A 27584-nucleotide genomic window follows, 5' to 3' on the forward strand; every position below is an offset into this window, starting at 1 on the left:
TTCTTAAGGTACGGCGACCAATATTGGACGCAGTACTCCAGATGCGGACGCACCATCGCCCGATACAACGGCAATATAACTTCTTTTGTTCTGGTTGTAATACCCTTCTTGATTATACCTAGCATTCTATTCGCTCTCTTAGTGGCCGCTGCGCACTGTGCCGACGACTTCATTGGAGGATGAATCAGATAAAGATGATAAAAGCCAAGATGTTTAAGGTTCATGAATGCATCGGTGCTCTCATCAGTTACAGTGATGTATCTGACAGTTGTGAGTTTAAGCCTTTTTATTAACATTTTAGAGGTTTATGAGAAACTGTGATCCAGGAGCAGTAGGAAAGCAGGAAGCAGCTCAAAGCTGACTTTTTTTGTCCTGTAATGTCTGCTCGTCCCCCTGTGGATATAGTCAAGTGAGCCTAAGAAGCCAAAAAGCTCATCTAGCTCAGAATAATACAGTAAATAATTCTAAGTTCCTTCATCTCTACATCATTTAAGGTAAATATAGCATATATAGTCTATATGGGATCTTTTCCCCACTATTTCCACGTTTGTTTAATTCCAATCGTTCTGATTCTATGAGGTAAATACATAAACTACTATTCCCTCCAATCAAAGGAACCCCGGTCAGCCTTAAGAACCAGTCGCAACGCACAATCCACTGACGAATACCGCACCGAACATAAGTCCCGTGGAATAGTGTCATTCACAGAAGTCCCCAACGGTCGAGACAAATTGTGAATCAAGCGGAACTTACCCAGCTCCTTCTTAGGTATCACCGCCAAAGGCGAAATCATCATAACCGGGAAGGGCCACACCCGAAAAGGACCTGCAATCCACCCCAACTGCACTTCCTCCCCCAACTTACTACGTACCACTGCACGCACCCGGGAAGCAGAAAATTCACCCCGAAAAGGATTCTCAAAACCACTCGAAAACCCCTTTCCAACATACCCGCCGTGCGAACATTCCCATAGCATCGCAACCACGGCTTTTGCACATCAACCCGCACCGGCGTGGGCACTGTTCCTCACTTCGTCTCGCTTTCCAGCACCAATAGGTCCACTGCCTGGTCTCTTGGGGCACTTGAGGGCAGAATGTGGATGACCACATTGTGAACATGCATGCCAGAACTGACAGTCAGAGAAGGGGCAGCTAGCTTTGTTAAGCCGCCAGCAAAGATCCGAGCTCAGTCACAAGTCGTGCGGAACCTTCTCCCAAAGCTCCATCAACGCCACGAGCACTGGCGCGCACTGGCCTCCCCCTGCCGAGCCACACCCCCCCCTGCCACGGACCCACTCTCTCCGCTGGGCGCAGCCACAGACAAGGAAGACCCAGACGACACCGAGGACCCCCTCCACCACCTATGCCGATCCCTCCCCCACCGCCAAGACTTCTTTCCCCCAGTAGCCGAAGCAGACACCACTTTACCCAAAGTTGAAGCTCCCGAATCAGCAGCCATCGCCTTAGAGACACCACCTGCAGCAATCCCTGCATTGCTCCTTGACCTCTGCGTTGAACCAGTGGCGCCATTGCCAGCAGCCACCACATCCTCTGCAGAACTTGTAGCGTCACCATCGGCAACTGCGACCTCTAAAGCAGAATCCCTCGCTGTCCGCACCGCTGCGATCTCATTTTGCCGATGCTCCGAGGTGCTGCCGCTGCTGGACAAAGCTCCCCACGTCAACCCGGCCGAACTGACGGGTCACTCTGGCGCCAATGCAGAACCCTGAGGAAAGAAACCAAAGCCAGGAGCAGCACCCAGAAAGCCACCCCCAGGTATTCTCCAGTCAGAACCACAGACCCCACCTGACACCGGACCCCCCTGGGGACACCCCACTCCCCCAAACAGGGACAGACGAACCAGGTTCCCAGCTGGGCAGCCCAGACCACCAAGGGGGTTGACCCCACTGAGCTCCCCACATCCCAGGAGAACCCCCATACCATGGCCCTGACCCCCCACCCAACAGGGGAGGGGGCTGGGACAGCAACATCCCTGACCCACCACCAGCATCACCAACGCTTCCCCTCACCCAAGGGGGGGCCTCACCCCCCTCCTTATCCCTTGAAACCCTTGCTGCCCCATGAGGAAACCCTGCCTCATCAGCTCTCATCTGCTCCTCCACCATAGAGGAAGCAGGACGCCCCATAGCTGCACACTCCAGCCCCTCCTGCTCCAGCTCAGCAGGAGAAGCCTGTGAGCTGCGGTCCAACAACCAGAAAGAACTCTTCCCGCCCGACGTATCCCATCCACAATGTGCAGCTGCCACAAGCCCCACAGACCCTGCCCAGAGCCGGCGATCACAAGGGCTGAAAGCACCTCCAACTTCGATTGCCGCTCAGGCCTGCCACACTCCCTCGCACCGCTGGCACCCACCTACTCCTCCAGGCCTTCCCTAAAGGAATCTCCTGCCAGGATCGACATCTCGGCCTCACCATCCGACTCCACCGCTGCCTCAATCCCACGCGCCATCATCGCCCCTCACACCGCAACGGACCACTGACGTGCCGAAAAGCCGCCCTGGAGGACCCCAGAAGAAGCCTAGTCCTCCAGGGTCCCAGCTTTATCACCTTGCTCCCGCACGCTGCCCTGCCTGCCACCAATTAATTTAAATTCCCTATACTGATGGGCTCACCACCCAATCCCTGCTTTTTACTACTCCCTCACCCCATCCAACTATCTGACAACCCCCCCCACCCCCGGCCAATGGGCGACACTGGGGCCAACCAGCCCCGTGTTACATTCCACCCATCAACACAGGGGTCTTGGGCTCCCATTTATATAACTGCCAGCAGAATTACTTACAGAATTTTTTAAAATGACTGAACACACCTTTTTTTGCAAAATGAAGTATGGAATTTGAATCTTGCATTTCAAATTGTATGAAAGAGTGCTGGCCCTTTAATCAGCCTTTTTACTGTTTGTACTGTAATTGTTTGTTGTTGGTTATATATGTTATTTGTTGTGACCTGCTTTGGGAAAGGTGAGATTCAAATAAATAAACTATAAAGTAACAATTTTCATACTGAGACACATAGAACAAAAATTGCTGGAAAACAGAGAGCAGGCTGGGTGATGACATGAAAATAAAGTTAATATTTAGTGGTTGGCTTCAAACCCCATGATTGCAGTGTTCCAGAAACACTGGCTACCTTTTGAGGCGAGGGTGCTGTTTAAAGTTGGATGTCTACGTTATAAGGCAGTGTATGGGTTGGCCTCAGGGTATTTAGTTGAGCATTTTAATTCCTCTAGTGCTTGACGTTCCTTACGAATACCAACAATATTTGACTTTCCGTCGGTTAGGGGATGCTTTACTAAAGATTCCATAACAGATTACTTTTATATCAGGCAGCTACTTGGGATCCTGTTTTTGCCAATTCTTTTCCACTTCCACTTCTTATGCGAATTTTAGAAAACTACTCAAGACTTATCTACATGATAATTTATGCTATGTCTAATTATAATTCGCTGTTTGAGGTTTAGCTTCTCTTGCTTATTGTAAACTGCAAGGATCTATATGGTTTTGTGGTTTACAAGTGGCATGTATGTTACTACCGGTGTATGGCTTCCTGCCAAGTACTACCACTGCAAATGATCACATTAGGTGTGTTTCAGAGGCATAAAACAGAAAAAACAAAAAAAGAGGCTCCCGGTAGTTGTGAATGAAGGCTTGTTGTGCAAGATTAAATTTCTGGTTTTTATTAAGCAAAACGTTTAAAGGAGCAAAAGGAAATTGCTGAGTAAAAAAAAAAAGATATAGAAACATAAATGAAAGAAAGCTGGGTATACAGAGAAATAATGAAGCATAATGGCCACCTTTTGATCAAAATGTCGAGAAAGATTAAAAGGAGGGTGTGACAACACCAATGGCATGACACTTAAATGTGCAGCCTAAGCAATCAAAAATATGAACATTTGCCGATCGCCTCTCAATCTCTTTTTGGCTAAAATCAAAGGCAAGTCCTTTTTTGGCCTTTTAGCTAAAAAAGAATGTACAATAAGGGAAGGTTAGCGCCCATTACTCTAAACTAAACCTTAAGCTTATATACCGCATTTTTTCTATAAGGATAGAGCTCGGCACGGTTTACAAGAGTTTGGAAGAGTGGAAAATATAATAAGAATTAGTGATTGTATGGAGAGCAGCGGAATTTACATTTTTGAAAATAGCCACGTTTTCAGATGTTTTTGAAATAATTGGAAAGAGCCCAAGTTACGCAGCTGGACAGAAAAGTTATTCCAAATCTCAGTAATTTTAAAGTAAAGAGATTTCCCTAATTTTCCAATATAGATAACGCCTTTTAACGAGGGGAAGGATAATTTAAGCTTTTGAATAGATCTAGTAATATCAGGTCTCGCAGAATTCCAGGATAGAGGAATTAAAGGAGGAAGAGTGCCATGCAAGATCTTAAATGTTAGGCAGGCACATTTCAAGGAAACCCTAGAGATTACTGGGAGCCAGTACATAAGTACATAAGTAGTCGCCTCCGCCGGGGCAGACCAGAGGTCCATCCAGCCCAGCGGTCCGCTCACGCGGCGGCCCATCAGGCATATTGCCTGGTCAGCGGTCCCTGACTAATTTTATTGCCTACCTCTACAGTTATCTCTAAACCTTCCACTGCTCTTATCTGTACCCCTCAATCCCTTTGTCTTCCAGGAACCTATCCAGGTCTTCCTTGAAACCCTGTACTGTGCTATTTCCTATCACGGCCTCCGGAAGGGTGTTCCATGTGTCCACCACCCTCTGTGTGAAAAAGTACTTCCTTGCGTTTGTTTTAAACCTGTCCCCCTTCAATTTCATCGAGTGACCCCTTGTTCTTGTGGTTTCTTTCAAATTGAAAAATCTGTCTTTGTCAACCTTTTCGATGCCCCTCAGGATCTTGAAGGTCTCTATCATATCTCCTCTGAGTCTCCGCTTTTCCAGGGAGAACAACCCCAGCTTCTTCAGTCTGTCAGTGTATGTAAGGTTTTCCATACCCTTAATCAGTTTAGTTGCTCTTCTCTGGACTCCCTCAAGCATTGCCATGTCCTTTTTGAGGTACGGTGACCAGTACTGTACACAGTATTCCAGATGCGGGCGCACCATAGCCCGGTACAGTGGCAGGATGACTTCCTTCGTTCTGGTCGAGATACCCTTCTTAATGATACCTAACATTTGGTTTGCTTTCCTCGAGGCTGTGGCGCATTGTGCCGACGCCTTCAATGTCGTGTCTACCATCACTCCCAAGTCTCTTTCCAGATTACTGACCCCTAGCATTGATCCCCCCATTTTGTAAGTGAACATCGGGTTCCTTCTCCCTATATGCATGACCTTGCATTTCCCTACATTGAAGCTCATTTGCCACTTTTTTCGCCCATTCTTCCAATGTCGTAAGATCCCTTTGGAGATTCTCGCAGTCAACCGTGGTTTCAACCTTGCTGAATAGTTTGGTGTCATCTGCAAATTTGATGACCTCGCATTTTGTTCCCTCCTCCAGGTCGTCAATGAATATGTTAAACAGGAGCGGTCCCAGCACCGATCCTTGAGGAACCCCGCTCGTGACCCCTTGCCAGTCCGAGTAATGGCCCTTTACACCAACCCTCTGCTTCCTGTCTGCCAGCCAGTTTTTGATCCATCGGTGGACCTCCCCGTGCACCCCATGGTTCCATAGCTTCCTGAGCAACCGCTCATGTGGTACCTTATCGAAGGCTTTCTGGAAGTCTAGGTAAATTATGTCTATGGGTTCTCCTTTGTCCACCCGGTTGTTTACCCCCTCAAAGAAGTACAACAAGTTTGTGAGGCACGACCTACCCTTGCAGAACCCATGCTGGCTCGACCTTAGCTGTCCATTTTTTTCGATATGGTCACAGATGCTGTCCTTAATCAGTGCCTCCATCATCTTTCCCGGGACCGATGTGAGGCTTACCGGCCTATAGTTTCCCGGGTCGCCCCTCGAACCCTTCTTGAAGATGGGCGTGACATTAGCTATTTTCCAGTCCTCCGGGATCTCTCCAGTTTTTAGGGATAGGTTGCATATTTGCTGAAGTGTCTCTGCTATTTCATTCCTTAATTCCTTGAGCACCCTTGGGTGAATGCTATCCGGACCTGGCGACTTGTCGCTCTTTAGCTTGTCTATCTGCCTGAGGACATCCTCCTGGCTCACCTCTAATTTGACCAGCTTGTTATCTTGATCTCCATTTTCTATTTCCTCTGGTTCCGGAATGTTGGATGTGTCCTCCCTCGTGAAGACCGACGTAAAGAAGTCATTTAACTTGTCAGCTATTTCTTTTTCCTCCCTCACTACTCCCTTTCTATCCCCATCATCCAAGTTTTAACTAGAGAATGACATGGTGGCAGTTACCCACGGCTAGCCAAGGGTAACCCGCTGAAACAGTGGGGGGGAAGTGCTCACTGCGGGCACGGAGACAAGGCCATCCACCGCCCCGTAGAGTGGTGAATGGCCTTGTCCCCGCAGTTAAGGGAGAGAAGGCGCGTGGCCCCCTCCCTACCTCCGGCCAAATCTATCTCCCTCCCTCCCCCTTACCTTCACAGCGCTTTAGAAAAGAAACTGAAATCGGTGAAGCCTGTCTGTGCCACCCTGGAGTCGCATGTGTGTGGGCGGAAGCTTCTTCTCTGACGCAACTTCCGGTTTAGAGACTTTTCTTGGTTAGACTTAGACCGAATTACAATAATCCAACCTCGAAAGAATGATTGATTGAACAAGGACAGCAGGATCTCACCTGCCTCAGCATATGGAGATTAAAGAAGCATTGAATGAAAGTGTTGAGTCTATAATGACACCCAGAACTTTACTTGAGAATTCAATTCATTAACTTAACCCCACTGAGAAAATAAAAATGTTACTTACTTTACTTGATTTGTACTTATTATAATGCTTTAAACTTTCTCGCAGAGCAAAGTGGTGTACAGACTAAGGGGATCGGAAAGTTCACATACATACCAAGAGTATCATGCTTCACAAAGAGAAACAAGTGCGTGGCTAGGCAGGGGAAGAAGTGCAAACATGGACAATCCCTAATTTCCTCTACATCAGAAGCATGTTGCAACAACCATGACTCGATGGCTGCCTTAAAACTTATGAGTGATAATTCACTCTAGATTTCACAAGGTAAGCTGTTTCAAAGGAAGAAGACAATGGGGCTGGGGAGAGTGCAGTGTCTGGTTTGTTCATTTTGTGCCATTTTGGGTTCAGGGAGAACCATTCAGTGGTCATTGATAAGAGTGCATTGTGCGAGCAAAGGTATAGGGGATAGATAGAAAAGCTTTTAATGTTAATAGGAGAACTTTATATGTCCTGATCTTACCGAGTATGTTCTTATTATACCCTGCGCAGAAGTGTAGGATGCTGCAGATAGTACATTTTTAAATAAATAACCAATGGTTATCTTTCAGTAAGGGACAGACCCGGTTTCTTTTACAAGCATGGCAGAGGAGCCAAATGGCTACATTTTGGAGCTTCTAAAGTTTCTTTAGGGCAAATTGTGGAGAGACAGAACAAATGACATTACAATAATCGAACATGGCCAAAGCAGAAATAAGCCTGTTACTTAAAAAAAGAGATGATTAGCCTCTTTCTGGAATAAGATCAAGTACAAGTGAAATTCTTTCATAAAGAGAGAGTCCTAGCTTGGTCATTTAGTCAAAACAAAAGAATCCAGATAATACGGTATGGGAGGGGAGTTAATATTTTGCCACCTAACCCTATTGGGAAAATGAAACTATATGAGCTCTGGTTAAACCAAGATAATCAAAGCTAAGTTCCCCTGGGATCAACCTGATCTCTTATTATGAGGACTTAATACCCTACAATTTAAACCACACTGGTGTAGTTACCTAGCTGGATACTGACCAAAACCAAGATGTTTAAACCTCGCAGAAAATGGAGCATCTAAAGCTGTATTTTATCACTCCAATATTAGAGAAAAGGGAACTATTTTTTTCAATTTTTGCAGCATCTTCTTGGTGCTGTTGATTTGACAGAAGTTCCTGGACTTTCCTGTTTAATCGAAGGAAATTGTTTTCATCTAATCCAAGCTAAGTCTGAGTTTATTTTGGGGAGTTGGCTGGGGGGTTCTCAGAGCGGTATTCTGGCTTTAATTCACTTGTGTGATTATTATAATGATTTATTACACTGTTTTTCACTATTTCTGTTGAGGCACACGAGAGATATCTGATGATGGTGTACGGTAGGGGTTTGTTAGCCTTTGCCTTGCCGTTCTAAGCGCTGGAGGTTCTCCTCCCTTCGCTGACCTCTCACATTGAGGATATCCCGCTTCACAAAAAAAATTTTTTATTTATATATATATATATATATATATATATATATATAAATAAAATATTTTAAGTATTGCCCTGTGCTCACACATTTCTCAGACCCTACTGACTTATTTACTGCTTTTACATATGTATCTTCTGGCAGTTTTTTCTTGGAGTCTTTTGATACTGTGTTGATTTGACAGAAGCATAAAGCTAACGTGAGCTTCAGTAATCTATTTGCAATACAGTATAGCATCGTTATTTTCTTTTATTAAAGTTAAATAAAATATAGAACTTTAAAGCAGTAATAGCAACCCCCCAAAACACACACACAAACCCACAACACCAGACAATCTAGCTGCAATTTGAAATGACATTAAAATCATTCTTTTTGCTTCTATATACAATAATAGCAGCAGAGATATTAGAACGCAGAGATTTTGGACACACTTCTCCCACCTACCTTTGTTTATTATGAATCAAAGCAAAATCGGTGCATTGCAGAACCCCATGTAAGATGAAGAATACGATGGTGGTTTGAAAAGCTTGGTAAAAAAAGCAAGTTAAACAATGTAATCGCCTTCGAGGGCTATACTGTACACTTAGTCCAATGAGTTTCTAGTTTTTTCGTAAGCTATTTATCCTACGATACAAAAAAACCTGGAAACTCACTGGACCAAACTTTTCAAAGCATCCTCGTAATGCTTACAAAGTTTGAATATAGTGTGAATAATTTACAGATATTATGAAGGAGAATTTTGAAACCAGAAGCCAAAGTTGAAATAAGAGTGCACATCTTATCCCCAGAAAGTTTTAAAACACAATGCCTTTTACATTATTTGAGGATTAAAAAAAGACAAATATACCAAAAAGACGCCAACATTTAAAAAAAAGACAAAGCTAACATTTTACAGAATTTCTCATGTCCTTATATTGTTTTTTCTTACAAATTTACTCAATCATAAAAGTAAACAAAAGATCCTTCAAGCTAAGCATTATTACTCTTGCCCCCTTTTCACACACATAAATTGAAGTCTATAGATATATACCAATTTACAGAAATATCAACACAAATGTTGCAGAGTATAGAGTACAGCACTTCTCTACTTGATTGTACATGGAGATAATTTCCTGAGTGAAAGCTTCAATCCATTCAAAATTTGCAAGAACATACCACAGTTGTTCTACTATGTTTAAAATTAATCTAAACGTTAGTTTTCTAAACAAGAATCAGTGCAAGAAATTATGGAAAGACAACTTTCTCAGCAGCATAAAAATGACTTCAAAACAGATTGAAAAGTCAGAGAAAATAAGTAAATTTCTTACCAAGTCTTCTTCCTCATCATCTTCTTCTTCATCCTCATAGAAGTGCACTTCATCCAGATTCATGCTAGATTCCAGGAAGTCTGTCTCATCATCTCGGGCACCGACAAAAAACTTGGGAGCAGAGCTGTCGCCCTCACTGGGGGGAGTCAGGGATGACATCACAGCCGAGCAGGCCTACCATCCCGCTCCAAAATCATCACTTAGAAACAACAGTGATGAAAAAAAACAAACTGTTTTTAAGCCCTCTGATGAAGAAGATGAGTAGGATCAGCTGTAGGTGAGCGAGGCTAGTGCAAAGCATATACTTTAAGTGTGGGGGAGGACAAAGATTAACCTGCATGTGTAAGCGTGCCACCACGGTCTGAGAGGGAAAACGTGCAATTATGGCAAAGCTGCTAGGAGCCAGAGGCTTTGGATTTGAAAAGGCTAAAATTATGGAAGCAGGTTAGCATTTGAGGGCACCAGAAGGGTCTTGTAGGAGTTCTAAAAGCACCAAAGAAATTCTTATCACATCCATCAAGAAGAGCTGAAGAAAGAAAGAAAGAAAGATTGAACACATTATTATATTGCTTTTTAGGTACAGAAAGAAAAGCAGAGTTCTGTAGCAAACATTTGAAAAGTGTTCCCTGTATAATTGGACTGCAGCTTATTATACTACATTCCAAACCTCACCTCTACCACCAAGCCCTTAATGACTTTGCTTCAGGGAACTACTGTCTTGTTGTCAAATTGCTGAATACATTAAGGCCAATGGTAACTAATATTTACATTTACGTGTCAAAGCATATTATTTCAATCCAGCTTTTCTGGATGACAAATCAGTACTGGAGGGAATAGGCTTTGCCTCTTTTTTTTTTTTTAATTCTTTATTTTCATTTTATAATATTGACATAGTTATTAGTCAAAACAAAGAAATAGTACAATACCAGTACAAACTTTTAAGGTGAGACAATAATCAAATAATAGAAATTGCTCCCATTTTTTTAGGGGGGTGGGAGGTCATAATTAATTTTATATATGCATTTTATGGTTTGTTTATGATTAACGTCGCTATGTAAACTGCTCTGGTTCACATTGTAAGAAGAGCAGCATATCACACATTCCTCTTTCCATTAGTGTTATCTCTCCTATAAACACTGAAGTTCTATCCCCCCTTTCCGCCTTATTTCTGTTTGTATTCGTTAAGTCTGTTTTATTCTTAATTGTTTGGTATTCTTATTTCTACGTACTTCGCTTAGAAATTCTTTTTATAAGTGTTTTATCCAATTTTAAAATAAACTTGAAACTTGAAAAATACATTTTCAAACATATTGAATTTATAACCACATTCTGCAATGGCCATTAAATATCCCTTGGTGGTGGCCTGCAAAACTAAAATTCAAGCATTCTATTTTTAAAATCTCACCAGGACAGAAAGAGGTACAAAGAGCTACTCTTTCTTATAAAGAAGGTATGTTCCATTTAACACTCTCGCAAATATTGGCTCGCAAACCAAGTGTTGATGCGATATGCGAGGCATCGCCCCCGCGAATCGGCATTGCCTCCTCGCCCAAACCCTTACCGCGATCGGACACTGGCATGTCCTGTGGGTTGGTGCTGCGTGCCGGTGCCCGATTGAGGTAAGGGTTTGGGCGGGCAGCGGGGGGGGGGCAATGCCGGTTCATGGGGGGGGGGGGGCGATAGAAGCGCGCCAGTGGCCTCAGAGGTCTTTTTGGGATGTGGTGGGGTGGAAGCGCACCAGTGGCCTTGGAGGGGCTGTAAGGGTCTTTTTGGGATGTGGAACGAATCATGCAAGTTTCCCTTACTTTCTATGGGAAACTCACTTTCATATATGAGCACTTTGATTTACGAGTATGCTTCTGGAACGAATTATGCTCGCAAACCAAGGTTCCACTGTGCTATAAAATTTTATTACATTAAAATAGAATACAACCAACCAATCAACAAGCAGACACTGGCAAAGTAGCATTTCCATAATGTATACACAGAATCACATCATGTTCAAAACTTGATTTTGATGCAACACTTATAATTCTTTTAAAATAGGATTTGACAATGATAAAATACCATAGCCTGCAACCTCAAACTATTTCCCAGTACTGCTGCAGACTTATAGCATTTCCCATCATCACATATAGGTGAGTGAATATTGTGGAAGTGGAAATCCTTCATGTTTCTCCCTTGAAGGTACAGTAGCTTCCTTTACACTATGCTCCCACCCTTTGAACGGTCAATTCTCCCTTCCCTTCTCCAAGGTCATGAGAAATAATTCACTATATATTGGCTCTGTACTATTATGTATACAGGAGATGTAGGATTATGCTAATTTCAAATGGCTAAAAATAATCACCAGTGCTCATTTCCAAAACAAATAGCAGTTTGATTTCAAAACTAGATGAATTTGAGGTAAGGAAAGTAAACAACACACACACAAAGTGGTTTACATTCTCATCTTATATACAGGTCCATAGTGACTGGCAGTGGGAATTGAACCCAGTTTCCCAGGATCAGAGTCCACTGCACTAACCGCTGGGCTCCTCCTCCACGCCAAAGGCTTACAAGGGCACAGACTATATGCAAATGTGGCCCCCCCTTTTTTGTGTTATATGATGGCAATTTTCAAGATAAATCAATTAGTAAAGTCACGCAACAAAAAAGACAGACTACCATTTCAGTGACGGAGTGGATGGAGGCAAGAGAATTGTGCAAGTTATTTTACAAACAAAAATTTGATCAAGTGCTTGGACATACACCTAAACCAAAAATTAATTGTGCGAATCTCTTCATAAAGACTGTTAATAAATCCATAGAAATAAATAACTCCTCCCACTAAGCTGTGGAAGTCGTAGTCTTGTAAATCTGGAGATACCGAACCAACGGCAGTACGATGAAACTTGGCAAATGGTAACTAGCACACCATTCTTAAACCACAATAAAGCACACCTCTTCTCACAAGGTCACAGCCAGAAACAATCTCCCCTTAAGGCGTTCCCACAATTTATTTTTACAATTGACTGCAATTCCAATTAATCATAATCATTGTATGTTCAAGCACAACAAACTTCTCCTGCTGAGGAACATTCTGTTTTTAAATGCCTTTAGCGTACTGAAACAAAGTGACATCCTTACAAAAATAATCCTCATCATTTTGCAGACTCTACTATTGCCCAGCTGTTTCTTTTGTAATCCGCCCAGAACTGCAAGGTACAGGCGGAAAAAAAGTCATTAATGTAATGTACTATACAGTAGATGTTCATTGTAAAGATCACTTACCACATAAGGAACTTCAAACAACTGTGCTAAAAAGTTCTAAGCATGCATTTTTACACAGATTCATGAAGGTTAGTTTTCTTTACTTTTTTTTTTTTTCCTTGGTAGATTTCTATGCTCTGTGACCTATTTTTCTCCTGCAAGCATCCATCTTTAAATCAAAATAAATGCTTGCCAAAGAGAGACTAAAATAGGGAAACTCCTCTGAATCTCCAATAGTCCCATTCTCAAAAAAAAGTCACTATACACTGTACAGGCTGGAAGTTCTCAGCAAAGGCAACACTGCACCTCCAACTCAAGTCTTTATGCTGAAATAATTTTTATTGGAAAATATACAAAATGATGCACTTCTTCATTACATATTCAAATATCAATAGTCAATTTCTTTGACACGATGACTAGAGAATTGGATAGAGGGAGTGCCCTAGATGTAGTGAATTTAGATTTTAGCAAAGCCTTTGACAGTGTTCCAGACAGGCGTCTAATAAATAGACTGAGTGCCCTCAGGATGGGCCCCAGACTGAGTCAGGAACAGGAAGGCGACAAGAGGGTAATGGTCAATGGAGATAGCTCTGAGGAAAAGGATGTTACCAGTGGTGTGCCACAAGGTTCAGTTTTGGGGCCTCTTCGTTAACATTTTTGTAAGATTTGCCTCCTTGTGGATGATACCAAAATCTGCAATAGAGTAGACACCCCTAATGGAGTAAACAACATGAGGAAGGACCTAGTGAACCTTGAAAAATGACTTTAAATTTAGCAGCTAAGAATTAATGCTGTGAAATGCAAGGTCATGTATTTGGGCTGCAAAAACGTGAGGGTATGGTACAGCTTAGGGAGTGAAGAACGTCTGTGTATGAAAGAGGAGCGGGACTTAGGTTCATAGTATCTAAAGGTGGCCAAACAGGTTGAAAAGATAATGGCTAAAGCTAAAAGGATGCTAGGGTGCATAGGGAGAATGGCCAGTAAGAAAAAGGAGCTATTGATGCCCCTGTATAATCTAATCTAATCAGGATTTCTTAATCGCACATATGCAGTACAGGTTTCAAGGCAATTTACAAGATAAGAGGCCCATGCAGCATCCTCCCTCTATAATCCTCCTCTAACCCTTAATACGGTGTTCCCTCTTTATACTAAGCTCCTGTAACCCTACTATGAGTTCCTTCTTTTTACTAAGCTCCTGTAAACTGTGCCCAGCTCTACGATTGTGGAGATGAGGCGGTATATAAACTTAAGGTTTAGTTTAGTTACATCACATTGTAGAGGAAGGTTACAGTGTTACAATAGGGGTAAGAGTTACAACATATTATAGAGAAAGGTTCCATTGTTGCAAGAAGGGGAGATAGTTACATCACGTTGTGATGGACTGTATAAGACGCTTGTGAGACCTACAATTCTGGAGACAACACCTTCAAAAAGATAAACACTGGATGGTGTCTGTCCAGAGGAAAGCTACTAAAATGGTTGGTGGTCTTCATCATAAGGCGTATGGGGACAGATGTAAATATCTCAATATGTACTGTATACTTTGAAGGAAAGACGAGCGAGGGGAGATATTCAAAACTAAGAAAAACCTTACTGGGTCAAACCAATGGTCCATCTAAGCTAGTAGCCTATCTTCAGTGGCCAATCTAGGTCACTAGTACCTGCCAAAAACCCAAGTAGTAGCAACATTCCATGCTACCCATCCAGGGCAAGCAATGGTTTCTCCCATGTCTGTGGATCTTTCTTCCTGGAAATTGTCTAAACCTTTCTTAAAACCAGCTACATTAACTGCTCTTACCACAACCTTTGGCAACACGTTCCAGAGATTAACTATTCTCCGAGTGAAAAAATATTTCCTCCTATTAGTTCTAAAAGTATTTCCCTGTAACTTCATCGAGTGTCCCCTAGGATTTTGTAGACTTCAATATCTACATGGCATAAATGCACAAGAGGCGAGTCTCTTTCGTGTGAAAGGAAGCTCCAGAATAAGAGAGCATAGGATGAAGTTAAGAGGCAATAGACTCAGGAATAATCTACAAAAATACTTTTTTACAGAAAGGGTGGTAGATGCATGGAATAGTCTCCCGGTAGAGGTGGTGGAGACACTGTGTCTGAATTCAAGAAAGCGTGGGATCTCTTAGGGCAGTGATTCTTAACCTTTTTTGAGTCACAGACCCCTTTAATAATCTGATATAAGTTATGGCCCCGCTTCCCCAGAAATATTCACATAAACACAACTTTGCATGGAATGAATATAATGTACTTTATTTATCGAGATTTCATTGTCTCATACATATATGATATACACAAAGTATTATTAAACTTTAAAGTAATAAAAAAAACAATACTTCTTTTTTATGCAAAGAGTAATGGCCACTCATTATAAATCTGAAATTCAATCCTCTTATGCAAATTAAAACAGATTTATTACTCCTACGTTTTCTACTACCATTACTACTACTACTAAATCTACTCTCTCGTTATCTGCGAGAATTATCCACAGTACCAGGCTATATAGTGAATATAAATGTTCATTTTTATCTGACCCTCACGGACCCCATGAAACCGATCCAGTTGCAATTCCTGTATAGCAAATGTAATGCCATTCGATTCCTTTGGACTGTGCTGCATTTGCCACCCCAGTACTCGCTACTACAGTATTCCCCCAAAATTCACAGGGGTTACATTCCTAGAGTCCCTGCGAATTTCAAAAAAACGCAAATACTGTAAATTACCCTGTGTAGTACTTTCTCACCCGCATCATTCCCTTCTCTGGGGTCCCGCCCTCTTCCGAGGTTGCTTCCTGTTTCCGGCAAGGCGGGACATGAGATAGGCGGTGAAGGAAGAGGGTGTCTGAAGGAGAGCTGGCAGATCGCATCCGGCAGTCTGAGAAGGAGACCAGGAAGCGATGGTAGACCACAGGGAGGAGAGAGTGGTAACGCTAGCACGGAAAACCCCGCAAATTACTGAGTCTGCAAATTTGCGGGGGTGTACTGTACACACATCCACACACAATCTTATTCACTTTTTTTTTAAAACACACTTCAACCACAGCACTGTTAAAAAAATAAAATAAATAAAAGCTGAGTCTCCCATGCATAAGTGGTGTTGTCTTGGTTTGGTTTTATGTTTATCTTTTTAGAACACAAGTTTTTATAATGTAAATACTGATAAACTATTTTGTTTGAGAGGTGGTATATTATGAAATAATCAAAAATTCTCCTGTTTTTTCTCTGTATGTTTTCGCCTTTTACAAAAGCATACCGATGGATAGTTTCTTTGGCACAATTTTGAAATTTGAGAGTGTCGTATCGTAACTCTATGATTAAGGTACAGTATGTGGAAAGCAAATGTTATGGGCAGACAATCCCAGGCTCCTCTTTACTCTGGCATCACAACTATGAGTTATGTACAATGAGATAAAACAGACTACTGCCCTGATTGCAGACTACCTTCCTTTTCGAGCAGTGTAAAATTGAAAAGGGAAAAGAAAACAAGTAGCATGGAAGTCAATATTAAAAAGAAGGGGGGGAAAGGTAGCAAGTACACCACAGAAATGAAAGACTAGATGGAGATAAGTTATAACTTGCTTAGATTTTTAGATCACGTAGGCTAGAAGTTTTAAATAAACAGGGTATCTATGTAACGATGAAACTGGATTATCAGCTCTCACATGACAAGATACAGAGAAGTTTAGCGATTTAAGGACCGAAACAGAAAAATCTCACCAGATGTTAGGAGCCAATCCCAACATATACTGTTACCAAGACAGTCAACAAATGATTAAGTATTATTTCTCCAGAATCAACAGGCTTCAGATATACTCATTCTGGCCAAATAAAAACAAATCTGTTCATGGCAGAATATAGACAGCCACGTGACCCTTTCTATTGGGCTAGCTTAATACATTTCCTGACTAACTTTGAGAAGTTTTACCTCTCTCATCAGGAACAAGTGAGAAGATCCGAGTTCTTCTGCCCTACCAGCCAAAGATGCTGTTCTGCTTCGCCTCCTAAGTTCTCCGATTCATGTTTGCAATTGCTGTCTTTTCAATTCACTTCATCTACTGGAGCTTCCATGAGATTTAAGCAGGCAAACTGACACAAGATACCTTACAGAAATACAGATGTACTGGGCATAAGCCTTTGAGGGAAAGAGTCTATTTTAGAGGAGATCGCTGGCCCTTCAAACAGGATGTTCTGAAAGCAAAAAACACAGAAAAAGGGACAGTGCAAGGCCACCAAAAACAATCGCATACATAGAGCTCCTGTGTACACATGCCTTGCAAAAGAAGACGCAAACTCAGCAGATCACACTGATAAAGCAGTTAACTTCTCTAAACCCCTTCCCAAACATTCCCCCAGTTCTCCTCCCACAAAGACAGCTGGCTCAGCAATGTAATATAGAATATCAGTTTGCTCACAGGAGAAAATAAATCCAGAGACCAAATGCTGAACTCTCCGGTGGGAGGAAATCAAGCATGTATCACAATTGTTTAAGCTCATTTTCCTGGAATAGTCACTGATATTTCAGGGTGTCCCTACAAAACTATTAATGAAGTTTACATTTTGTTCAAGTTCTACTAACCAATTCCTGGACCATCCACTAAAGTGGATGACCACCCACTGCTCGTCAGTGTGCTACCACATCTGCTCTACAAAGACTACAAAATACCAAATGGGCTGACAAAAGCTGCAACAATTCCAACTAGGGTTGCATTTTAATCACCGTTAACGCTGCGATTAATGCATTAATTATTAATTGTGTTTTAAAAAGTTAAGCACATTGTAGCATCTCCTGTCTCCTCCAAACATCTCTTCTGCTCCAAGTCCCTATCCTTGGCACAAACTGACATCTTCCTCCACCCCCATCTGCGATTCAACATCACTCACCCTCCCATGCTAGTCTACCTTTAAAGTAACATAGTAGATGACGGCAGATAAAGACCCAAATGGTCCATCCAGTCTGCCCAACCTGATTCAATTTAAATTTTTTCTTCTTAGTTATGTCTGGGCAAGAATCCAAAGCTTTACCCAGTACTGTGCTTGGCTTCCAACTGCCGAAATCTCCATCAAAACTCACTCCAGCCCATCTACACCCTCCTAGCCATTGAAGCCCTCGCCAGCCCATCCTCCCCCGAACGGCCATATACAGACACAGACCTGGTTACCAGGTGTTATAAACTGTTGGAGAAAATACATGCAGAAGACAAAGAGGAGGCTGAATCAGATAAAGATGATAAAAGCCAAGATGTCTAAAGTTCATGAATGCATCGGTACTCTCATCAGTTACAGGGATGTATCTGACAGTTGTGAGTTTAAGCCTTTTTATTAACATTTTAGAGGTGACTTCTGTTGATCCATGGCAGCGTTACACTTATGCTGCCTGCATCCTTGTCCAGAGCTTTTTCTTTGTCCCGTCCCACTTCTCTGACATCACTTCCTGTTTCTGAATGTCCAGAACAGATCAGAGGAAAAGCTTCAGAGCAGGCCAAAGGCAACACAAATTCAACACTGGTGGTGGCCAAAAAAGCAAACAAGATGATACGAATTACGGTAAAACCTTGGATTGCAAGTAACTTGGTTTGCAAGTGTTTTGCAAGACAAGCAAAACATTTGATTAAATTTTAACTTGGTATACAAGAAATACAAGTACATACAGTATACACACATCACAACTGAGCCGATGGTTCTTCTCTCTCTGATTACTGCAAGAGTGTAGGGACTGTTCTAAATGAGCGAGGTCTTGCAATACAAGTACGTATAATATTTTGAATTAAACTTTTTGGGTAATGGAACGAATCGTCTGAGTTTCCATTATTTCCCATGGGGAAACTCGCTTTGTTATCCTATTTCAAATTAGGTGGTGCATGTCACCTCACCTCCCTTCACAGAGTGCCCCAAGGCCAGCAGTGGACCACACTGTCACCATCCTATTAGCAGCTTGAGGGTCTCTTCTATCAAACTGCGCTGTTTGTAGCGAGGTGAGCCGCGCTGCTGCCGACACTCATAGAGTTCCTATGAACATTGGAAGCAGCGCAGGCCATTCAGCGCGGCTCTTTGCGCTAAAAACTGCTAACGCAGTTTGATAGAAGATGCCGAGTCTTCATATAGAAATATTTGAATCAAATCAACTAGCAGGCTTCATATTTCTATTAGTGTGTTTTGAGTATTTGAGTTTTCAGTAACTATGGACCATTGGCTAAACTTATTTTCCATTTATTACAGGCCTTATCAATTTTTGGAATAGAAGCTAATTTGAGTTTGTGAAGATTTAAGAAATCAACACTTTTGTTTCTTATTCTTAATTAGAATATGTCATGAACATAATGAAACCCAAAATAATCCAACTAACCCCAGGAGAATTATCAGCACAATAATATCAACTAATCTCCCATCAGTGTTGACTGTGGGCTGTAAGACTGGAGAGATGATCCCTATAGCACAGTAAGGGCATGCAGGAGAGGAGGGAGGGAGGTTACCTGAGGCAGAGTAGCAAGCTCAAAGCATAATAATGTGTCAGAACAACTGTTCATTTTGAAACAACCAATATGATAAAGCTTCAGTTTTCTGTTTAACAAATGATTAAATATACAACACAGAGAGGAAACGGACAAATGATTATACTGACGTTATTAGTCACTAAAATGGGCATGGAGTTGTGGGACTTAATTTTTTTTTGACATACTTATATAAATTGAAGTCAAACTATTAGTGGATATTAGTGGATACCGTTGTACAGATCAATGAAACAAATGCCTACTTTAATGCAAAATGTACAAGAGTGTGAACATTTTTACCAGGCAATGGTCATGTAGCCATGGACTCTGCCCAAGATGTCTTCCTTTTATATTCTTTGGAACTATTTCAGTACCAACTGGATGAAATGCTTCACATTTGAGGGCCAGACCAGTAGCAGTACTGTGCACTGCCTTAAGACGTCCACAATTCAATCCCCAGGCTAAGACTTCCATTCTTCGGATTGGCCAGAGCTGGAGTTAGGGCATCTGAATCAACAGCAACATCTAGTGGCTGGAATAGGACACATACCTACAGGATCTGAAAGGAGCCCTGGTGCAAAATGTCTAGACCAGAACTGCTGCTATGACGACTAGGTCCATAAAATAAAGGATAAAAACACGCAAGTAGCCAGAAATGCTCAATGAATACTCAATGAGCTGTTCCCAGCCCTAGCTCCTAGCACAAATGAGCAGGAAGAAAATACCTGCCTCTATTCCCACACAAAAAGACTTACCTCTCAAAGTGATCTCTACTTACTTTTTCCAAGCCAATTACAGTCAATCCACCACCAACGGTTTACCTCAAACATTAAGTTTAATTTAAACTTCACAAACATTAGTAATCTGACTGCAAACTGAATTCTTACCAAAATTAAATATCTAGTTCTTCAACCTCTCAGATACAACAACTGTAGAAAGGTTTTGACTGTGTATCCCAGGATATAGAGGAAGGAGCCTAAGGGTGCCTTAGGCACCTGAGCCAATCCGGGCCTTAGGCCCCTTCCCGTACACTACATGATGCACAAAGAAGGGCAGGCTCACCATTTTGGATCGATGGACCTTGGAGCTGGAGGTACCACGCTTCCCTTCTGCTCCTAACTTCTGAAAAGGCACGGGTGGCTCGGGGGGGGGGGGGGTGGCTGGGAGAGGGTGGCATTCCTGCTGATATTTTCTCATGCGAAGGGGGGTTGGCAAGGCAGGAGGAAGTGGGCATTCCTCCTGATGATTTTTTCCTGCACTGGGGAGGGGGGGTTCAGCAAGGCAGAAGGGAGTGGGCATACCTCCTGTCATTTTTTTCTCATGGCAAGGCAGAAGAGATTGGGCATTCCTCCTGCCAATTTTTACTAGACAATTTTTACTAGCATAACACACTGACAACATCTGCCTATTAAAAAAAAGGCTTCCTGCCCCGAACAGCTTAGTGGCAGGGGGCTTCCACTGCTGGCTCAGCACATGTGTGAGAGTCACTCTCACAGTGATCAATCGCTTGGGAGAAACAGGAATTATGACGAACCTCCATGTGAATTATTTGCATGCAAAATTTTTAGTCCATTCAATAGCTCTTTTAAAATCAGCCAAAAGTCGGATCGGAGAAAACCCACATGGTCTTTTCAAGCCTGTTTAGTGCATCTAGTTCTTAGTAATTCTCAGGGAGAGAGGAATCAGAGTTCCATCGGTACTGATTATTGTGGCTAGTAATGGGTCCAATCACTTTAGAGAGGAACACAAATTATTATTTTTATAGCACTGCTGATCAGTTTACAGTTTATTTAAATTTGATATACAGTAAAACTTTGGTTTGCGAGCATAATTCGTTCCAGAAGCATGCTTGTAATCCAAAGCACTCATATCAATGCAAATTTCCCCATAGGAAATAATGGAAACTCAGACGATTTGTTCCACAACCCAAAAACTTTAATACAAAATACTATATGTACTTGTATTGCAAGACCTCGCTCGTTTAGAACAGTCACTCCACTCCCGCAGCGTCAGAGAGAGAAGAACCATCGGTTTAGTTGCCTGGAATGCGCTCCCGAGAGAGGTGGTGGAGAGGAAAACGGTGACTGAGTTCAAAGAAGCGTGGGATCTAGAATCAGAAAATAATATTAAATATTGAACTGGTCAGACTTGCACAGTCTGTGTCTGTATATGGCCGTTTGGGGGAGGATGGGCTGGAAAGGGTTCAATGGGTGGGAGGGTGTAGATGGGTTGGAGTAGGTTTTGACCGAGATTTTGGCAGTTGGAAGCCAAGCACAGTATCGGGTAGAGCTTTGGATTCTTGCCCAGAAATAGCTAAGAAGAAAAAATTTAAATTGAATCAGGTTGGGCAGACTGGATGGAACATTCGGGTCTTTATCTGCCGTCATCTACTATGTTATTATGTTACTCTGATGTGACACGTGTTGATGTACTCGTATTGCAAGACTTTGCTTGTTTAGAACAGTCACTACACTATTGCAGTGTCAGAGAGAGAAGAACCATTGGCTCAGTTGTGACATGTGTAGACTGTGTGTACTTATATTGCAAAACATTGCTTATATATCAAGTTAAAATTTAATAAAATGTTTTGCTTGTCTTGCAAAATACTTGCAAACCAAGTTACTTGCAATCCAAGGTTTTACTGTACTGCCTAAGCCCAACAGTTTACAGAACACTAAAAAATATCAAACAATGAAGAAAAGAATGCCACTTCAAAACAGGAAAGACCTACATCATTTTTACCTAAAGAAAAAGGGGAAAAAAATTTAAACATTTTTTATTTTTCCTCCAGTACGCTAATAAATCTTGCAGTCCCCATTAGGCTGCAAATTAAAAGGTAGCTCAAAGTAATATATCGTCAGCAATTTTAAATGTTTTAAGTGAAGACTGCGCCCTAATAACTTTTGGTAATATATTCCAAAATTTTGGAGCAACCCAAGCAAACATATACATAGCTTCATAGTGAAGATATTGTACCTGAATACCTATGTTTCTGCTCCAGTGAGCTTGCAATGTAACCCTTCCCCCTCCCTTTCAGTAAGCTGCGGAAGAGGTTTCTACCACAGCCCAGAGCGTTAACTGCTCCGATGCTCATAGAATTCCTATGAGTGTCGGAGTAGCGTTGGAGCATTTAGCACTGTAGGCCACGGTAGAAACGTCTACTGCATCTTAGTAAAAGAGGGCCTAAATTAGTACGAGATGGGGGGGGGGGCAAGTCTATAACTAGGTGCCCCAGTGTAGGCACCTTGATGCCACACTAAGCACTAATTCTGTAACCACATCTAAGCAGTGAGCACCAGAGAACTAGTACAAGTCAGCATTGGCATGCCAACCTTTTGGTGTGTCCACTTTCAATGTACCGGTAATTAGAGACACACTCATGCCTCACCTAAGCTCCACTATGCTCCCTTCCAGTTACATCCTAAGCAAGTTGCATGCCTACACTCCTGTTCTGCCTTTCTTCTAGTTTTCTAAACCTCTCTGTTTAGTGTTGTCAAGGGTGGTACATTACTAAACAAACACTGAGCAGCTTGCTACCATTTACAACGTTAAGTGTACAAATACCCAAGTAAATGTCAGTAGTCTATAAATGTTAGCACACAAATAGAACCTACAGTGTTAATGGTCAACTGCTATTTATGATATATTACCTCAGACTATGATGTAGAATTTGATAACTTTATGTAGCATATATAATTCTTTTTTTAACATATTTTTGTAATATATTTAACTCTATACAAAATTCTATGTAACAATATGTTGCCTGTAAACCACCTAGAACTCTATAGGATTCGGCAAGATATAAGACTTCACATAACATTTAGGTGACCAGTAATGGAAAGAGGAGGAAAGTACCTTGTCCAAGATCACACAGGAAGAAAGGAGAAATTAGGTTCTTACCTGCTAATTTACTTTCTTTTAGCTTCTCCAGACCAGTAGAGGTTAACTTTACGAATGGGTATATATCTAATCATGACCAGCAGGTGGAGACTGAAAACAAAACTTTGGGACAGTATATACTATCCTCCCTTCTCTATTTCCCTCAGTCTGCCGAATAGCCAAGCAGAACCAAGAACTGGAAAACAGGAAGAAAACAATACTCCGAACAGGAGTAACAAATAACATACCCAAATGCTGTTGGAAAATGCAGAGGAGAAATACCCGAAGGAAAATGTCCCCACAGCTCGCCAGCTAAGCCAGCCGAGCCACAGCCGCTGTTCTTTAATTCTCCCCGGCCCTAGAAAAATACTAGAACCCGCAGCAAAAAACAAAAACTGCCCGCGAAAACAGCCCCAACAACAACAACAACAACAGACAGGGTGGGGACCTCTACTGGTCTGGAGAAGCTAAAAGAAAGTAAATTAGCAGGTAAGAACCTAATTTCTCCTTCTTTAGCACTCTCCAGACCAGTAGAGGTTAACTTTACGAATGGGACGTACCAAAGCAGTCCCTCTCACGGGCGGGACCCCCGAAGGGCCGATACCAGAACACGCTCACCGAACACCGCGTCCCGACGCGCCTGAACATCTACCCGATAATGTCTAACAAAAGAATACAAGGAGGACCAAACCGCAGCCTTACAAATATCCACCGGAGGCACGAGCGACGACTCAGCCCAAGAAGCCGCCTGACCCCGAGTGGAATGAGCCTTGAGAAACTCCGGAACAGGCTGCTGTTTCAGAAGATAAGCGGAAGCAATCGTCTCCTTGATCCAGCGCGCAATAGTAGCCTTAGAAGCGCCAGCTCCCCGACGAGGACCAGCCAGGAGGACAAAGAGATGATCGGACTTCCGGAATTCCTGGGTCCGCTGCACATCAGAGCGAAGGACCCGACCGACATCCAACTTGCGCAGCTGCCGTTGCTCAGAAGAGCCCTCCCGACCACCCAAGACCGGGAGAACCACCGATTGATTGACATGAAAAGGAGAAACAACCTTCGGCAGAAAGGAAGGAACAGGCCGCAAGACGACCCGCTCCCTAGACAACTCCAAGAAGGGAGCCCTACAAGAGAAAGCCTGCAGCTCAGAAATACTCCTAGCAGAAGTAATGGCCACCAAAAAGACCGCCTTCAAAGTAAGGTCCTTCAAAGAACAGTCGTCCAAGGGCTCGAAAGGCGGGCGCACCAAAACAGAGAGAACCAGATTAAGATCCCAAGAGGGAACCGAGGGCCGTAGGGGAGGCCTAAGCAACTTGGCCGCCCGCAGAAACCGAATCACATCAGGAAGAGCCGATAAACGCTGACCTGACACCAACCCTCGAAAGGTCGACAGGGCCGCAAGATGAACCCGGAGAGAAGACCAAGCCAGGCCTCTATCCAGGCCATCCTGCAAGAACTCTAGAATGTTAGGCAGAGAAGCGCGAAAAGAGGTCACTCCCCGCGCCCGACACCATTCCTCAAAGAGACGCCCAACCCGCACATAAGCCCGAGAGGTAGAAAGCCTCCGGGACCCCAACAGTGTAGCGATCACCTTGTCTGAATATCCCTTCTTGCTAAGGCGACCCCTTTCAAGAGCCACGCCGTAAGACAGAAGAGAGACGGGTCGAACAAGGGAATGGGACCCTGCATCAGAAGGTCGTCCGAGAGAGGCAGAGGAAGAGGAACCGCCACCAGGTGTCTCACCAGATCCGCATACCACGGACGTCGAGGCCAATCCGGAGCCACCAGCACCACCAAACCCGGATGGTGAACAATGCGAAGAAGCACTCTGCCCACCAGCGGCTAAGGAGGGAACACATACAACAGCCCCTCCGTTGGCCACGGCTGGACCAGAGCATCCAGACCCTCGGCCAGCCCTTCCCTGCGACGACTGAAGAAGCGGGGCACTTTGGCGTTGCCACTCGTGGCCATCAGGTCCATCAGGGGCTGCCCCCAATCTTGCACTATCAACCGAAATGCTCCGGCGCCGAGAAACCACTCTCCTGGATCCAGGAAGTGACGACTGAGGAAGTCTGCCTGAACATTTTCTACCCCGGCTATATGAGAAGCCGAGAGGTCCAGAAGATGGGACTCCGCCCAAACCATGAGCCGAGCCGCCTCCTGCGCCACAGGAGTGCTCTTGGTGCCCCCCTGACGATTGACATAAGCCACCGCCGTGGCATTGTCCGACAGGACTCTGACCGACTTGCCCAGCAAAAGGGAGTGGAAAGCTAACAGCGCCAGCCTGACCGCTCTGGTCTCCAACTCGTTGATCGACCAGGAGGCCTCCTCCGCGGACCAGGTGCCCCGAGCTGAGTGGCCCATAAACTGAGCCCCCCAACCGAGGAGACTCGCATCCGTAAGGAGCACCGTCCACTGCGGGAGATCCAGACCCACCCCCTGAACCAGGTGAGGGGTCCGGAGCCACCAGCGCAGACTGCAGCGCGCCAAGCCTCGCAGGGGAACCGGAACATCCAAATCTTGCCTCCGGGGAGACCACCTCCGGAGCAGAGCATACTGAAGAGGACGCATGTGGGTCCGCGCCCACCTCACCACGTCCAGGGACGCCGCCATTGACCCCAGGACTTGGAGGAAATCTCGCGCCCGAGGACCCCGGGACGCCAAAAGCAGGCGAATCTGAGATTGCAATTTGCTCACCCGGGCCTCTGGAAGGAAGACCTTCCCCAAGGAGATGTCGAACATAACCCCAAGGCACTCCAGACGCTGAGCCGGGACCAACCGACTCTTGGAAAGGTTGACCACCCAGCCCAGCGACCGGAGAAACTCCACCACCCGAGCCGTAACCCGGGAGCTCTCCTGCAACGACTTTGCCCGAATCAACCAGTCGTCCAGGTAGGGGAGAACCAGGATGCCCACCGACCGCAAGGCTGCCGCGACGACCACCATTACCGTGGTGAACGTCCGAGGAGCCGTGGCCAGACTAAAGGGAAGCGCACAGAACTGAAAGTGCCGCCCCAAGATCGCAAAGCGAAGGAAGTGCTGATGAGAGGCCCGAATTGGAACCTGCAAGTAGGCCTCCGTCAGATCGAGAGACATCCAGGATGGGCCGAAAGGTCCCCTCCTTTATGGCCACCACAAAGTAAATGGAGTACCTGCCGGTGCCCCACTCCGTAGGGGACACCGGCACCACTGCCTCGAGATCTAGCAAACGCTGAAGGGTCTGACGAAAAGCCTGCGTCTTCCATGGAGTCTGACATGGAGAAGCGAGGAAAAGGTCCGGCAGAGAGCGGGTAAACTCCAGAGCGTAACCGTCCCGCACCACCTCAAGGACCCACTGATCGGACGCGATCTCGGCCCATTTGGGGAAAAATTTGCGCAGCCGGGCCCCCACCGGAACCAAAGGGGGCGCCGGCAAGGAGTCATTGCGCAGGACGGGAAGCGGGGGAACCGGCGGAGGGATTCCCTGCCCCCCGACGGGCCCCCCAAAAGGGCTGCATGCGCTGGAAGAACCGACCCCGGGAAAAACCCTGAGCCGGGAAAGAAGCAGCCCCACGCCCCGGGCGATACTTGCGAAATTCCCGCAAACGCCCCCGGGCAGCCCCACACCTAGACGCAGGGCGGGCACGGTCCTCAGGCAGACGGGGCACCTTCGAGTCCGTCAGAGTCTGAATCAACTCATCTAATTCCTCTCCAAACAAAAAGACCCCCTAAAGGGAACTTTAGTAAACTTAGCTTTGGACGCAGAATCCGCCGCCCAAGCGCGCAGCCACAAAATACGCCGCGCGGCCATGCCATAGACTTAGCCGAAATCCGCACCAAGTCATAAAGAGCATCTGAGAGGAACGAGGCAGCCATCGCAATCTTCGCTACCTCCTGATCCACTAGAGACCAGTCATCAGACTCCCGATCCAGGACACGCTCAGCCCACCGAAACACGGCGCGAGCGACTAGCTCCCCACAAACAGCCGCCTGGACCCCAAAGGCAGAGACATCAAAATCATACTTAAGAAGAGTCTCTAACGCACGCGCCTCCGAGACCCTAAGAGCAGAACCGTCCATAACAGGCACGGTATGCCGCTTAGGAAGTGCCGAGACCACCGCGTTCCCCATTGGCGAAATTAAGGTAGCCCTACCTCCCTCCGGGACGGGATACCCAAGAGCCAAGGCGCACACCAAACGAAACTGCGCCCATAGGCCACTGCGCCAACACAAAATCCCGCAAATCCTGACGCACAGGAAAAGAGCGGGAACCAGGACAGACCCCCTGAAGCAGAGGGGCCCCCATACGCGGGGTCTCCGGCGGCGCCACTGCAAAAATGCAGCACCAAGGAGACCTGCTACACAGGTCTAAAAGCTCATCCCTCTGAATAAAAAAGCGCA

At 44.5% G+C, this 27584-nt stretch overlaps 1 protein-coding gene across 1 annotated transcript in view; it reads right to left on the reverse strand.

Annotated features, from left to right (window-relative positions):
* Window positions 1-27584, reverse strand: part of PPIP5K1 (diphosphoinositol pentakisphosphate kinase 1) — a 201687-nt gene that overhangs the window by 169869 nt on the left and 4234 nt on the right. Inside the window, 2 exon segments of the mRNA XM_033919568.1 lie at window positions 9578-10103; window positions 16766-17028. Of these exon segments, the coding sequence (XP_033775459.1) occupies window positions 9578-9736 (159 nt within the window). The 5' untranslated portion in view covers window positions 9737-10103; window positions 16766-17028.

The sequence above is a fragment of the Geotrypetes seraphini genome, chromosome 14 (assembly GCF_902459505.1).
Source record: "Geotrypetes seraphini chromosome 14, aGeoSer1.1, whole genome shotgun sequence".
Taxonomy (NCBI): domain Eukaryota; kingdom Metazoa; phylum Chordata; class Amphibia; order Gymnophiona; family Dermophiidae; genus Geotrypetes; species Geotrypetes seraphini.